We start from the raw sequence: 13,402 nt of genomic DNA, 5'->3' as shown, positions 1-13,402 counted from the left end.
ATGCACTATGTGTGGCATACATGAGTAGACTGCACATGCCTATTGTATGTGCTGTATGTTTGATGTGATGTGCACATGTACCATGCCTATATACATGCGTATACAACATGAAACTTTATTTTCCGTGATATACGGGGCACGTGTGTGTTCTTTGTATTGTAAAATGTTTATTGCGATAGTCATGTGCTCGTGTTAGAGTGTGTTGCTTGTTGTGAGATGTGAATGTGTGAATTGTGGGGAGGGTTGGTGGTACAAGCAGATACAGATACACCTGGTGTGTTAGACATAAACAAGCCTGTACACTTGTATATATTGGGAAGACCCCTTTGTTGGCTCTTTTTTCCCTCCATGGTAATCACTGCATTTCAGTTGTCTGGGCCATTTTAACCCTGGCAGTCAAGAAACCTCTCTGCCTAAAGTGAAACACTACTGGGCTCTCCATCCCAGGGTTTTCATAGTGACCAGCTCTATGTAGCGGTGGACAGCGCCCTCTGCTGGCTGTCATCAGCGAGTGCGGTTGGTGCAGCCAGAGCTCACATCTGCTACCAGACCCCAGATCTCCCAGCCCACAGAAGGCTCCTGGATACCCAAGAGTCCCTGCAAAGCCAGGCAAAACCCCTGTCCTCTATCCAAGCTGGCAGCGCTCTCTTTCCCTCCACCTTCCAGTGGGTGAAAAGACAAGAAATGCTGCATATAAGCCTCTGTCTGCTGTGTGGGGCCCTGAGCTTTCCTACCAGGGCTGGGAGACTCTGCCTCTTGTGTCCTCTCCCCCACATTCCTCCAGTATCCTGCAGGTTTATGAGGTCTTAAGCACGTACCTAGGACTGGTTGTCCCTGTAAGGGACATTGCTTCATTGCTTACTACTTTTTTTTTTTTTCCCTGGTGAGGAAGGAACCAGGCAGAAGGACGCTCAGCAGCATTGGGGGACTGTATGCCTCAGACAAGGCCAGGTCCAGACTGGTGACTCTGGTTTTTCTCTGAAGAGGGACCCAAAAAGAAGTTTCATTTTAGGAGGGTTCTTTCGTAAAGTGAAGCTGTGCTGCTCCGTGCAACAGACCTGTTACCATATTCCCTCCAGGATGGACTCCATGGCAACAAGTCAGGCAGCTGCTGAGTCCCTGCTCCCTGACAGGGCTGTTGGGCTCACATGGCCCCTGGGGTTTAGGCAGCACAGTGAGTCAGAGTATCCAACCATGTGTTGGTGAAATAGACATCGCCCAGAAATTCTGAAGGTAGAGTGTCTTAGGCTCTCCCACATACCAAGGATGGGCCTAGAGGATGCGGGCCCCTTTGTTGAGCTTCACCTGAGATGGTGACGCTGTTGTTTATCCCCACTGTACAGTTGAGGGCCATCATCTCAGTTGATGGGACCAGCTCCCCTTAAGAACAAAGAAGGTGCTGGGTTCAGCAGAGCAGAGCTCTGAGATCTGAGGTAGAGAGTTAGAAGGTGCTGTTGTAATGTGTTGGGATCTCTGTGTGGCTGGCTACTTGACGAAATCCCAGGAGAGCCACTGAATTGTAACAGTGATGTGGTTGTGGTGGGCCAGCCAGGGTGGAGGAGTGAGGGTCCTGGTCTGACTTCTCTGCAGAATCTCCTCCATGGGGGCTCCCTAACTCTCTTCCCCTGCAGGTGTCTACAGCAGCACCCTGCAAGTGGCCTGCCTACAGCCAGCGTCATTCTCTGCTTCCATGATGAAGCCTGGCCCTTGCTCTTGAGAACCGTACACAGCATCCTGGACACAGCGCCCAAGGCCTTGCTGCAGGAGATCATCATTGTAGATGACCTCAGCCAGCAAGGTAAGTGAAGTTTGGCTTCTGGATCACTTGGGAGTGGTTGGCCCTGGGCCAGAAGGGAGGAGGGAAGGACAAGACAGGGGGGAGGGGGAGTTCCATAAAAGAAAGAGTTCAAGGCTATAGACAAGGTTCCCCGGATGTGGAGCTTCAGGTGATGAGGGAACATATACTCCACTGCGAGTAATTTATTTATGTGAGAAGATCAGTAAGGCAACAAGGAAAGGGGACAACAGAGGAATACTCGAACAAGGAAGAGTCCTGGGATAGGGAACTCCCAGGAGAGGGTAAACCCAAGAGGCCCTGGGGAGGGTCACTTCAATCTGATTCTCTTGGGATTCTTTTCCTCAGGCCCCAATTCTTCACATTGCTATAAGCCGCAATATTTTACAGTAATTACTCAGCCATCTTTTCATGAGGTGACTCAGCAGAGCCAAGGGTTTTGGTGATGGTTTAAACCAAGACGCAGAGCGTATTGGTGTTTCTGCCTTGTGAATAAAGTGGCTGTTGTTTTGCTGTAGATTTTTTGCTGTAGCTGACTTCCCTTCTGTTACGAATTTGGGATTTATCTCCTACAGCTCAGCAATGTTTGAGTTATGTGTAAAGACAGTCACACAGTCAAAAAGACCCACTTCCCACTACCAGGTCTTTGCTCCTCTCCTATCTAAACATAGAGATCTGCCTTCATGCAATTATCTTTATTGACAGACATTTGGTCAGTGTTTAGGGTCCAGAAAAAAGCATTCTATTTAAGACATACCCAGATATCCAAGGACATAGAATTACCACATGCCCAAAGTTGTTAATTCATACCTGCTCACAAAGATAGAAAAAATAAGCACGCCCTGGTTTTACCTCAGTTTTAGATAAGAAAAGTTTTGACCTAGAACTAACCTTGCATTAAAAGATTCCTAACTCTTCACCTCACCTTCACCTCAGTTTACTGATGACTTTGGTCCAGGAGATATACTGCTTATGTCTTACTCTCAGGAAAAAATAATTAACCATCTACCCACAGCCCAGTGAATGACAAACCTTCACTGGTGTCTCTGATAACCACCAAGCTTAAGAGTTTGTTGACATTGAAGCTTGCTAACATTTAAAAAAAAATGCTAATGGACCAATGGCCATAAACTTTCCTTGTCTGTTTACTTAGGCTGCCTGGTGACCTATGCCTGCAATGTTTTGTGGGCCTATAGAGCTGGGTGAGAATAGAAGCAGGAACAGAAAAAAACTGGATATTTATGCAATAACAATTAGTGGGAAAAGAGACCATAAATTTGAAGGACAGTAGGAAGGGATATATGGAAGGGTCTAGGGGGAGAAAAAGAGAAGGGAAAGATGTTGTACTTAAATTAATCTCAAAAAGAAAACAAGCAAACAAAGGACCACATTACAGTTCAGTAGTAGAGCACGTGCCCATTCTGTGTGAAACCCTGGGTTTCACCCTCAGTAACTTTACCAGCTAACCCTGAACCCCAGGGTCTCTAGACCTCAGTTGTGCCCAGGTACCCATAGCTCTAACAAGCAGCCAGGTGAAGTGATGCCATCATCTGAGAGCCCACATTTGCATAACTCATGATCTGGTCTTTCCTTGGGGATCAAAGTCCTCTTTGCTTAACTCAGACATTTAGCAGCCCGGCTGGCTTCAAGGAAAAGTAGAGGCACTGGGCAGAAATCTGAGCCCTGCTGGGGTCTGCCCAGACCTTCTATAACAAAGGAGGGTGGGATGGAGGGATGGAGTCTCTTTTGAAGATTCTTCCATCTTGAATTTGCCAGCCTGGCCATCACAGAGGGTCACAGCAGCTGAAGGCACTGGAATTGTGTGGGATTAGCAAGGTACATTTGATAGCATTTGTTGAGGCTGATGGGCAGGCAGTGCACTGGACTGGTTGGTAAAGTACCTGAAGTCCCTTTGGGTCCTGGCTGGGTCAGAGTCCTCTGAAGAGCAGGCCTATTGTCCCTTCTTGTCAACTAATGAGCTGCTTTGGTTCCTGCTGTGACTTCCCTCAGTGATGAAGTGTGACCTGAGACTTGTAAGAGGAAATCAACCTTTTCCTACCCAGGTCACTATTGGTCCTTGTGTTTTATCACAACAATAGAAACCTAAGACAAGCTTCCTCCCAAGTCCTCAGCTTCAGCCCTTCCTACTTGAGGGCACCTGGATTCTTGGCTAGGAGCTAAGTCACAGCTTTTGCATCTGTCCAAAGCCCACAGCTGGAAGGGCCCATGGTTTCTCCTCTCCTCTACATCCTCTTCTCAGACTCATCCTGCCACTGGGTGAAACCTCTGAGACAACACCTCCGTGGGCTACCAGCTGCAGTTTCATGACCCTCTGCTCTTAAGCCCCTTGTCCGCTGTCTTCAGCTGGGCTCTCTGGATGAGAGCTGAAGCTGGGATGTAAGAGCAAGTGGTTTTCTTGAGCAATAATCTTGATCTCAGTTGCAGTTCTCTCCTCCTCTGGTTTTCCACTCCTCCAGCCTGTTGGCTGATACAGAGAACTGTGCACCATCCCAAACTTCAGAAATGACCACCTTTAGTAACACATTGGAGGCTCAGAATCTGGTACCCGCTGGGGTCTCTAAGTCTGCAATGCTCATCACAATCCTGTTCAGTGTGGCATCCATGACCCCCATTGACAGGACCCTGTCAATTCCAGAACAACTGAAGTCTGCTCTCAGTGACTATGTGGCCAGACTGGAGGCTGTGAAGCTGCTCAGGAGCAACAAGAGGCTTGGCACTGTCGGAGCCCGGATGCTGGGGGCCACCATGGCCACAGGGGATGTGTTGGTCTTCATGGATGCCCACTGTGAGTGCCACCCTGGATGGCTGGAGCCTCTCCTCAGCAGAATAGCTGATGACAGGTAATTCATTCCACCCAGGATCTTCAAAGCAAGGAGTGGGTCTGGGAGAGACAGCCCAGGCACAGTTACTCTGAGAACAGACTATCTACCCACCATTTGAGAAGCACCTTGGTTTCCACTGATTGCTATTCCTTAGGATTTCCAGACACTTGGGTGTTGTAAGACGTGTGGGGAGTTACCGTTGGAAGGAAGGCTAGAAAACAGCTTCTACAACGTCTAGATGAGCCAGTCCTGCTAAGATGCCTAGGAAGGGCAGTACACACCATGCCTGTTCTGATTCCTGGACTTTGCCAGTTTCTGTTGGGGAAACAAATTCCTAAACTAGCCTAGAGCACAGGTCACCTATGTGCAGGAAGAGGGCATTAGATTTCCCCATCACTGGTTTTCTCAACAGTTAACTTTCTTTGCTCCTCTGTAGCGTCCACAGAGCTCCTAATTTTCTAACCCTATCATGCTATCTTTTCCACTCCTCTTTCTCATCTCCACTTCTTCCTATGCCTGACCTATCTGTCATGCCCCTCAATATGACTATCGTATTCAGAAAACCTAACCCTGGTAACCAGCTCCCCTAGGAGTGTGGGGAGAGGCTCACCCAGTCAACACCCATGCCACTCAAGCCGCCCTGAGACACGGTAGGACCTCCTGGCTCCCAGCTGGATGGAACCGTCAGAACCAGAGCACAGCACAGCACAGCACACCACACCCCAGCACAGCACACCACACCATACCTCAGCACAGCACAGCACAGCAGACCTTTGTGAAAGCGAAACTTCTCTGGCCTGAGAGCCAGAGCTGTAACTGTGCTTTGAGAGGGAAGGGGGGTGGGGCTGCTGCCTCTCCAGCCTGTGTCAGGAGACTTTCTCTCAACAGATGGGGAAAAGTCTCTAGGAGCTCTCATTACCCAGGAGCAGAAGGGGTATAGAGCAGACAGTGTGGTAGCCAGGCAGCTGCTTTGCAGAGTCATAGCTTCCTGTACAGCCTGGTCAAAGACTCTGGAGTTCATTACCAGCCCTGGTTCCCTGATCCTGACAGTGAGCTAGCTCTGGCCCTAGCCAAGGGGCAGCTTTGTCTGAATGTTTTTTCCTCATTGTCCTTTTCTTTCCTCAAACATTTGCCGGAATACACTGATTATATTGTAATAAGACAGTTTTCTTTCTTACTGTTAAAGGCTTATTTATTTTTTATGCAAGTATGTGTATATATGCACATGTGTGTGTATTTATGTGTAGCACAAGTGTGCTGTGATCACAGAGACCAGAAGAGGATGTCAGTTTCTCTGGAGCTGAATGAAGTCAAGGGCCTTGTGAGCTCCTGCCATGGGTGTTGGGAACTGAACCTGGATTCTTGAAAGAGGCACAAGCGCTCTTCCTAGCTGAGTCGTCTCTCCAGTGCTGGAATGAGACGTTTCAGCCCCTTATTTTATTTAAGGAAATTGTAAAAATAAATATGTAATTTTATAATAAGTACAATATTTGAGGTGCTTTCTGGGTCTGAGTGGTAGGTACACAGTCCCTATAACTGTACAAAGCAACTCTACACCAAAACAACTGGTTCTGGGTGGTCTGGGGTTGCTGACCAATGGCAGCTTCCTGATCAAGCTGCAATGTGGAAGGAAGGCCACGGTCATCTGCCGTATCCAGCTTCCAGCTGCCTTGTTCTGTCCATCAGCTCTAATGCCTAACCAAGCAAGGCAGAGAATCACACCTCTAAATAAGGGGGTTTCTTAAGGAAAAGGGGGGTTTCTAGGAAGAGCTAAAGGACTGCATCATGCCAGGTTGTCTCCCACTCACTGACTGCCCAGGGTCCTGTCTGAGGTACATCAAGTCCTTCAGATATAGCACAGTGCCTTACAGACGAGATACAACATGGGTCATGTGTTTATTGAAAACAGTCATGTTATAAAGTAAAAACAGCTGAAAACAATTTTAATAATGTAAACATAGCATATTCAAAATGCAATATCAGTGTGGAATCAATATAAAATTATTGAAAGTTTTTACATCCTTTTTTCCTATTAACTCTTCTAAATTGGGATTTATGGACAAAGCAGAGCTTCAAGGCTGACAGGTGCAAACGGCCTGTGGTCGCTGGCCTGGGCCACACATCACATAGATACTGTTCCTGTCCCCAGCTAGTGAGTCGCCTGCATCGTTGTTTATCCTCCATTCTTTCCAGGAGCCGAGTGGTGTCTCCAGTCATAGACGTGATTGATTGGAAGACATTTCAGTACTCTGCAGTCAAGCAGCTGCAGCGAGGGGTGCTGGACTGGAAGCTGGATTTCCGATGGGAGCCCTTGGGGGAACAGGAGCAGAAGGCCCTCCCATCCCCCATCAGCCCTATCAGGTGAGGCCCTTCCTTGATCTCCACACCTGGACAGCAAACCATTCCATCCGAGTCCCCATTTCCTGATGACAGTGCCTAGCACATGGGATGGGTATGAAAGCCAGACAAGCCAATGTGTGAAAAGCAGTCAGCTAGCTGCAACGCTGCTACCATTGTGATACCAATGGAGTCCAGTGAAACCCTTCTAGAAGCTTCGGTGGATGCCCAAGGTGAGGATGAGGAGAAAGATGACTGACTTTGGCCCCAGATAACACAGCAAATACTTTGGTCTCAAGTCCCTGCTCATTAAAAAGGAAGAAAATAGATCCAGCCTTGAAAGTTGCTACTCCTGTGTCCTGTTTTGGTTTCTGAACAATTATCTTATTTAAGTATTTTTTTTAAAGAAATTTTCTACCAGATAGCAAACCACTTAAAATTTAGTGTGTAAGACTATAGCTGTTCTTCAAGCTCCCAGACTCTGTGGGTCATGAGCTCTGGAATGACTCAGTCAGGTTGGCTGTCTCTACTCCACTGTGCCCAAGACACACACAGATCAAATTCCCAACATTATGACCGTGGAAATTCAGGCTCTTAAGACCACCTGTTTCCCTGATGTGCTAAACTGGGTGGCTGGTACACATCTGTAGTCTACAACTGATAACCGCCCTCTGAAAACCAAAGCACTCTGAAAACCAAGCATGTTGTCATAATGCACTGGGCAGCAGATGTGGTAGAGCCCACGCTGAGCAGTGACACCCTGATTGAGGAAATGTCAGTGTGCGGCACAAAGTGCAGCGACCAAAGCTGAAAGGCAGTGTGTCATGTACGCTCCTTTCTAAAATCCAAAAGTTCTGAATTAAAACTCACACTAGGAGTCAGGGGTTGATGGTCACACCCGATATCCCAAGGGATGATAGTGAGTTTGATGCCAGCCTGTGCTGCCCAGTAAGACCTTGTCTCCAAAACCAAAACAAAGCAAAGTCAGAGAAGCAAACAGAAACAGAAAAAACAACAGCAATGTTGCACGAGGAGGGTGGCCCTTTGTTTGTCCCGGTCGCCCGGCTAGCTTACACCCAAAATAACCACACAGAAATTCTATTAATTAAATCATTGCCTGGCCCCTTATCTCTAGGCTCTTATTGGCCAACTCTCACATCTTGATTTAACCCATTTCTATTAATCTGTATATCACCACGAGGTCGTGGCTTACTGGGAAAGATTTACTGGGAAAGATTCAGCATGTCTGATTCTGGCAACTCCATGGCGGTTCTCTCTCTCTCTCTCCTTTCTTTCTCCCAGAATTCAGTTCTGTCTTCTCCACCTACCTAAATTCTGCTCTATCAGCTAGGCCAAGGTAGTTTCTTTATTCATTATTCAATAAAAGCAACACACAAACAGAAGGAACTCCTGCACCACAGCTCCATGAACTTAAGAGAGGAATAGTGAACTCAGAAAGAACCAAAGTAACCACACAGAAACTGTATTAATTAAATTATTGCTTGGCCTATTAGCTCCAGGTTCTTAATGGCTAGTTCTTACATCCTAAACTAACCCATCTCCATTAATCTGTGTATCGCCACGTGGGTGTGGCTTATTGGCAAAGTTCAGTCTAGCGTCTGTCTCCAGTGGGGCTACATGGCTTGTCTCTGACTCTGCCTTCTTTCTCCAAGCATTCAGTTTAGTTTTCCTGCCTATCTCTACTCTGCGCTATCACAGATCAAAGCAGTTTCTTTATTCATTAACCAATAAAAGCAACACATATACAGAAGGACTTCCCAAACCACAGAACTGTACAGCTTTGTATTTAAAATATGGCAAGGATGGTGCCTGGCACTGCATGCAACTTCTGATTTCAATCCCCACAAGCTGCAGCTGTGAACGGTTTTGTTTGTTTGTTTTGTTGTTGTTTTGTTTTTAAGAAAGTGTCTCACTGTATAGCCTTGGCTATTCTATAACTCACCATATCTGCCCAGCCAGGCTGGCCTTGAACTCACAGAGGTCCGCCTGCCTCTTCATCCCAGGTGCTGGGATTAAAGATGTGCACCACCACAGCTAGTTTGTTTAACTCCATTTTGAGGACTGTTATTCCCATCCATTCCCTTGCCCAGAGTTTCGCATTATCTGCATGGATAAGCCATTGTATTTCACCCAGTGTTGGTGGGAACCCATCTACAGAACTCCTGTTAGATTCATCTTAAAGGTGGGGAGGGAATAGATGAAAAAAGAAAACAGAAGAAGGGGGGGGGAAGAGAAGCAGGAAGAGCCTGTGTGCATTGCCTTTCCCTCTATTTGAGGAAACACCTGTCAGAAGCACCTTAAGGTAGGAAGGGATCAGGTTTCAGAGATCTCTGTCTATCACAGCAGGACAGCCTGATAGCAGGAGGGGCTCAGTCAGGTCTCCACATGCCTGTGGTGGTGGTGGCCTGTTCACACTGGTCAGATGGGAAACTAGACCAGAGCCAGGGACGAGTCTAACCTTCAAAGGCCCACTGCTAGTGATCTTTTCCCAGCGAGGTCCCACTTCCTAAGGGCTCCAAGCCTCTCAGGTTAGTGCTGCAGTCTGGGGACAGAGTGTTCAAAACATGAGCCCATGGGAGACTTTCACATTCAAGCCACAGAGAGCCTGGCTGTTCCTTTGTTTTGGGCCTGACAATTGCCTTCCTTGAGGTATCATATTTTAGCTAGAACCTTCTCCTCAGACACCTCTCTGGAGAGACTCAAGTGCAATCACTACTCCCTTCTACATAAAAAGGCCTAAGGACAAGCTACAAAGACCCAGACAAGTCTAGTGTTCCTTAATCTTCAGTCTTATTTTTATTTACATGTCTGTGTGAGAACATGCTGTGTGTGCAGGTGCCGTAGGCAGCTAGAGTCACGGACAGTTGTGATCAGTTTGACATGGCTGCTAGACCAAACTTGGGTCCTCTGGTAGAGCAGCGAACACTCGTAACCGTTGAGCCATCTCTCCAGCACATAGTTCTCTTTATAAAATTCTTGGATTTCAAACACTGTTGCTCTGCTCCAGTCTTGTGGTTCAAAATATTGAGCTTCACCAGAGCCCCAGGGTCAGTTGTCTCATTCACCAAACCTGCTCTGGGAAGCCCCACCTAGGCCCTGGGTCTCTATGCTTGGGTTACCCTGCAGTCTCTTACCTGACTTCTCTGTGTAGGAGCCCTGTGGTATCTGGAGAGGTGGTGGCCGTGGACAGACACTACTTCCAAAACTCTGGAGCTTATGATCCTCTCATGTCACCTCAGGGTGGGGAAAATCTTGAGATGTCCTTCAAGGTAGGTTCTTTGTTAACAATGGATGTGGGTGGTATCTCTGGAGCCATGTATGCAGTCAGCTCAGGGGTAGATGTTAGAAAGGGCAGGGGCTGGAAATAAACTTGTGGGGACATTCTATAAAGTCATTGCACCAAGATGTGTCAAGCCTCCCGCTTCTTCCCAGGCCATGACTCTTTGACCAACCTTGACTTTACTCTCAGTCTCCTCTGGGAACTTGACTTTCAGAATCCTCGTCAGGAGAAGGTATATATCAGTCATTCACATCTCAGTGCAGAGAATCCAGAGCTTCTGGTACATTCTCTGTTCATGGCACTCTTAGCATCTAGGGGATCTTTTACGGTACCCACCAGCCAAATGTGAAACAACTCTTGGCATTGAGAAGTTTCATCCAAACAATGGGATTTCATTTGACTTAGGACCTGCTGGGCATAGCTGTCCTCTCCGTCCTGGGACCTGTGTGGACAGGCACCACCCATACTTTCTGCTCCACTCTGTTCCTAGCATTATTCTTGCCTTTGAGTCATACCCACTGCCCCAAACCTAATCCAGAGAAGATGTCCATCACCTCACATGGGCAGACCAATCTAATGTGGATGTGTGAATTACAAGATTGTAATTTTATAGTGTTCATTTCTATTTCTCTAAAAAATGAAAAATGTCTGAAGTGCTCTTTGAGTCTTCTGAGGTATCTTGGGGCACTGTGTTCGAGAACCCCATGCCTAACGTGATTTTAGTTCTTGAACCATAGCCTGTCCCAGTACTATTCAATTGTGATTTCTGTCACCAAGTATAGAATAAAGGATACTTATCTAACGAGTAGTGGGGGGCAGGGAGAAGCTTCTGGATGGAGTGAAGAAGACTAAGGAAGGTGTGCTTTCATCTCTAGTGTCTGTGCAGGAGACACCACTGGCTCTTAGAAATTTCGGGGCCACTGCAGACTTGTTTTCCCTGAGAAAGTATCCTCTGGTCTGCACATGTTTCCAGGTGGTGTGTCCAGGCAAGTGCACAGGTGTCAGCCTTCAATTCCATTCTAGGACAACTGTCCTCTGTCCCTCCCACCTTACTGCCCTGCTCCACACAGTGTTGGCTTGAGGAACTATACTTTAAGGATATGAACTGGTCATTCTGGCATTTGACTTCCTGGTGTTCTGTCAGTCGCTCACAGACAGAGAGGTAGAAAGGAGAGCCAATCACCTTCTCCTTCTATGACAGGCCTGGCTTTGTGGTGGCTCCGTTGAAATCCTTCCCTGCTCTCGAGTGGGACATATCTACCAAAGCAAAGATGTCAGCTCCAGGACTGACCCTGAGGTCATCTTGAGGAACAAGGTCTGCATTGCTGAGACCTGGCTGGGGTCCTTCAAAGAAACCTTCTACAGGCACATCCCAGAGGCCCTTTCCCTGAGCAAGGTAAAGAGGGGCTGCTAGGGGGTTTTTGACCAACATAAGGTCACTAGCTTTGGGTCAGCCAAGGAGGTCCCTCTCTTATTTCTGGCTTGAGCTTCTCTGAGTTGGCCCTCTAGAGTGATCCTTCTACCTGGTGGGGCTGTCCTCTGTCCCTCCCATCACATCCCTGGAGTCTCACAGTTGACCTTGACCTGGAATTCCCATACTGCTCTAGGATGCTGTGAACCGGAGGGAGATAATGGATGGACCACATCTCTGAGGGTCCTTTCATCCTGAGTGGTAATTAAGGACTAAGGAATAACCAAGACAAAGAAAAGATTTGATTATAAAAATAAATATGAATTTATCAAAAAAATCACAGAAAAGTTGAAATTTAAACAGGTAATTAACGTTCCCCAGTTTGTCATTGATTGGTCAGTTCCTATGGAGTTGACACATACCATGATATCTTCTGCGAGCCACAGGCTGCCATTACACTTACTGCGCTGTAGGTCGGGTCCCTAAGGAGCAGCATAGTTGGGAAATGGTTCCTGCCAGTCCCTCACCGGCTCTCTGTTGAATAGCATAGACAAAAGCAGGGTCCTCAGAGAGACACACCCATGCCCGCCACATGCAAGGAAAGTCAGACAAGGGTGAGTCATGCAGGGGTCCCAGTACTCCTTGTTCTTGAAGTCCTCAGGATTTTGTTCCTGTTTATTCAGATCAACTCCCTTCCTACAGCAGACCAACCTCCAGACATCGCTCAGAACTCCCCGGATGTATAAATGTTTGTCTCCTTAGTGGGAGATGACACACACATTTCAATTCAATCCCAAGGTCTAAGTAGCAAGAGTTCCCTCTGGGTCACCATGAGTGACTCCAAGAGTCACCCAGAGTAGCATCAGATCTTTTCGCACACAAGAGGATCCGCACTCCTGTAGCTTCTGGCTGGGTTTGTAGAGCAGAAGCATTAGAGATGAAAGGGCAGTTCTCACCAGGATTCCACTTAATCCTCAGTTTAGATTTCCCAGGAGAACTCCTCAGGAAAGGCAGTGCTTCAACTATGGCTGTGTGGGATCACTCAGACACCAGAGGAGGTCGGGAGGAAGACCCTGAAGCCTCTGAGGGCTGAGCTAAAGAGTTTAGACTTTACCCAGTTGATAGTGGGAAGTAGGTACCCTTCTCCAGCGTGGGAAGTAGGTACCTTTTTTTCAGTGTGGGAAGTAGGTACCCTTCTACAGAGTTATATAGACCCCAGAGTCACTGTGGAATTTAATCTTTTTTTTCTTTTTGTATTGAGCATCATTTTTTCCACTCTCATGTAATGGATGTCAATTTAGTATTTTCTCTTTGATTTCAGAGGACACCTGTTTAATGTCAATACAGATTTCATTTATAAAAGAACCCATAAGAAAGAATTAGCCAGGCTTCCGATGTACCTGGGCTCTAGACAGGCTCAACAGAGCACAGCATTTTGGATGAGGTTAGCCCAACATAGCACACAAAATATTTACAGCCTGCTTGGCCCTCTATGTCTTACTGAAAACCAGAGACCACCAAGGGGGAACACGAACATGGGAATCACCCCTTCCCTTTTTTATTTCTCCTTTCCCATTCCCTCCTTCCTCCTTCCCCACCCCATCTCTCCATGTTTGATTATTCCAGCACCACCTTAAATCCTGTCTGTTCCAGGAAATTTATACTACCCTTCTAGATGGGTTTCTTCATATCTCACCAACACAGCCTAAAGCAGT

General features: G+C 47.2%; 1 protein-coding gene across 3 annotated transcripts in view; it reads left to right on the top strand.

Moving 5' to 3' along the window:
- Galnt15 (polypeptide N-acetylgalactosaminyltransferase 15) overlaps positions 1-13,402 on the top strand; it is a 37,734-nt gene that overhangs the window by 3,282 nt on the left and 21,050 nt on the right. For all 3 annotated transcript variants that reach the window (XM_085687818.2, XM_085687819.2, XM_087906220.1), the window contains exons 2-6: positions 1,632-1,798; positions 4,452-4,656; positions 6,832-6,999; positions 10,148-10,265; positions 11,478-11,672. In XM_085687818.2, coding sequence (XP_085543944.2) covers positions 1,632-1,798; positions 4,452-4,656; positions 6,832-6,999; positions 10,148-10,265; positions 11,478-11,672 — 853 coding nt within the window. The remainder of the gene's footprint in view (positions 1-1,631; positions 1,799-4,451; positions 4,657-6,831; positions 7,000-10,147; positions 10,266-11,477; positions 11,673-13,402) is intronic.

Source organism: Myodes glareolus, chromosome 5, assembly GCF_982192425.1.
Source record: "Myodes glareolus chromosome 5, mMyoGla1.1, whole genome shotgun sequence".
Taxonomy (NCBI): Eukaryota; Metazoa; Chordata; class Mammalia; order Rodentia; family Cricetidae; genus Myodes; species Myodes glareolus.
This window is presented reverse-complemented; position numbering and strand designations above follow the sequence as displayed.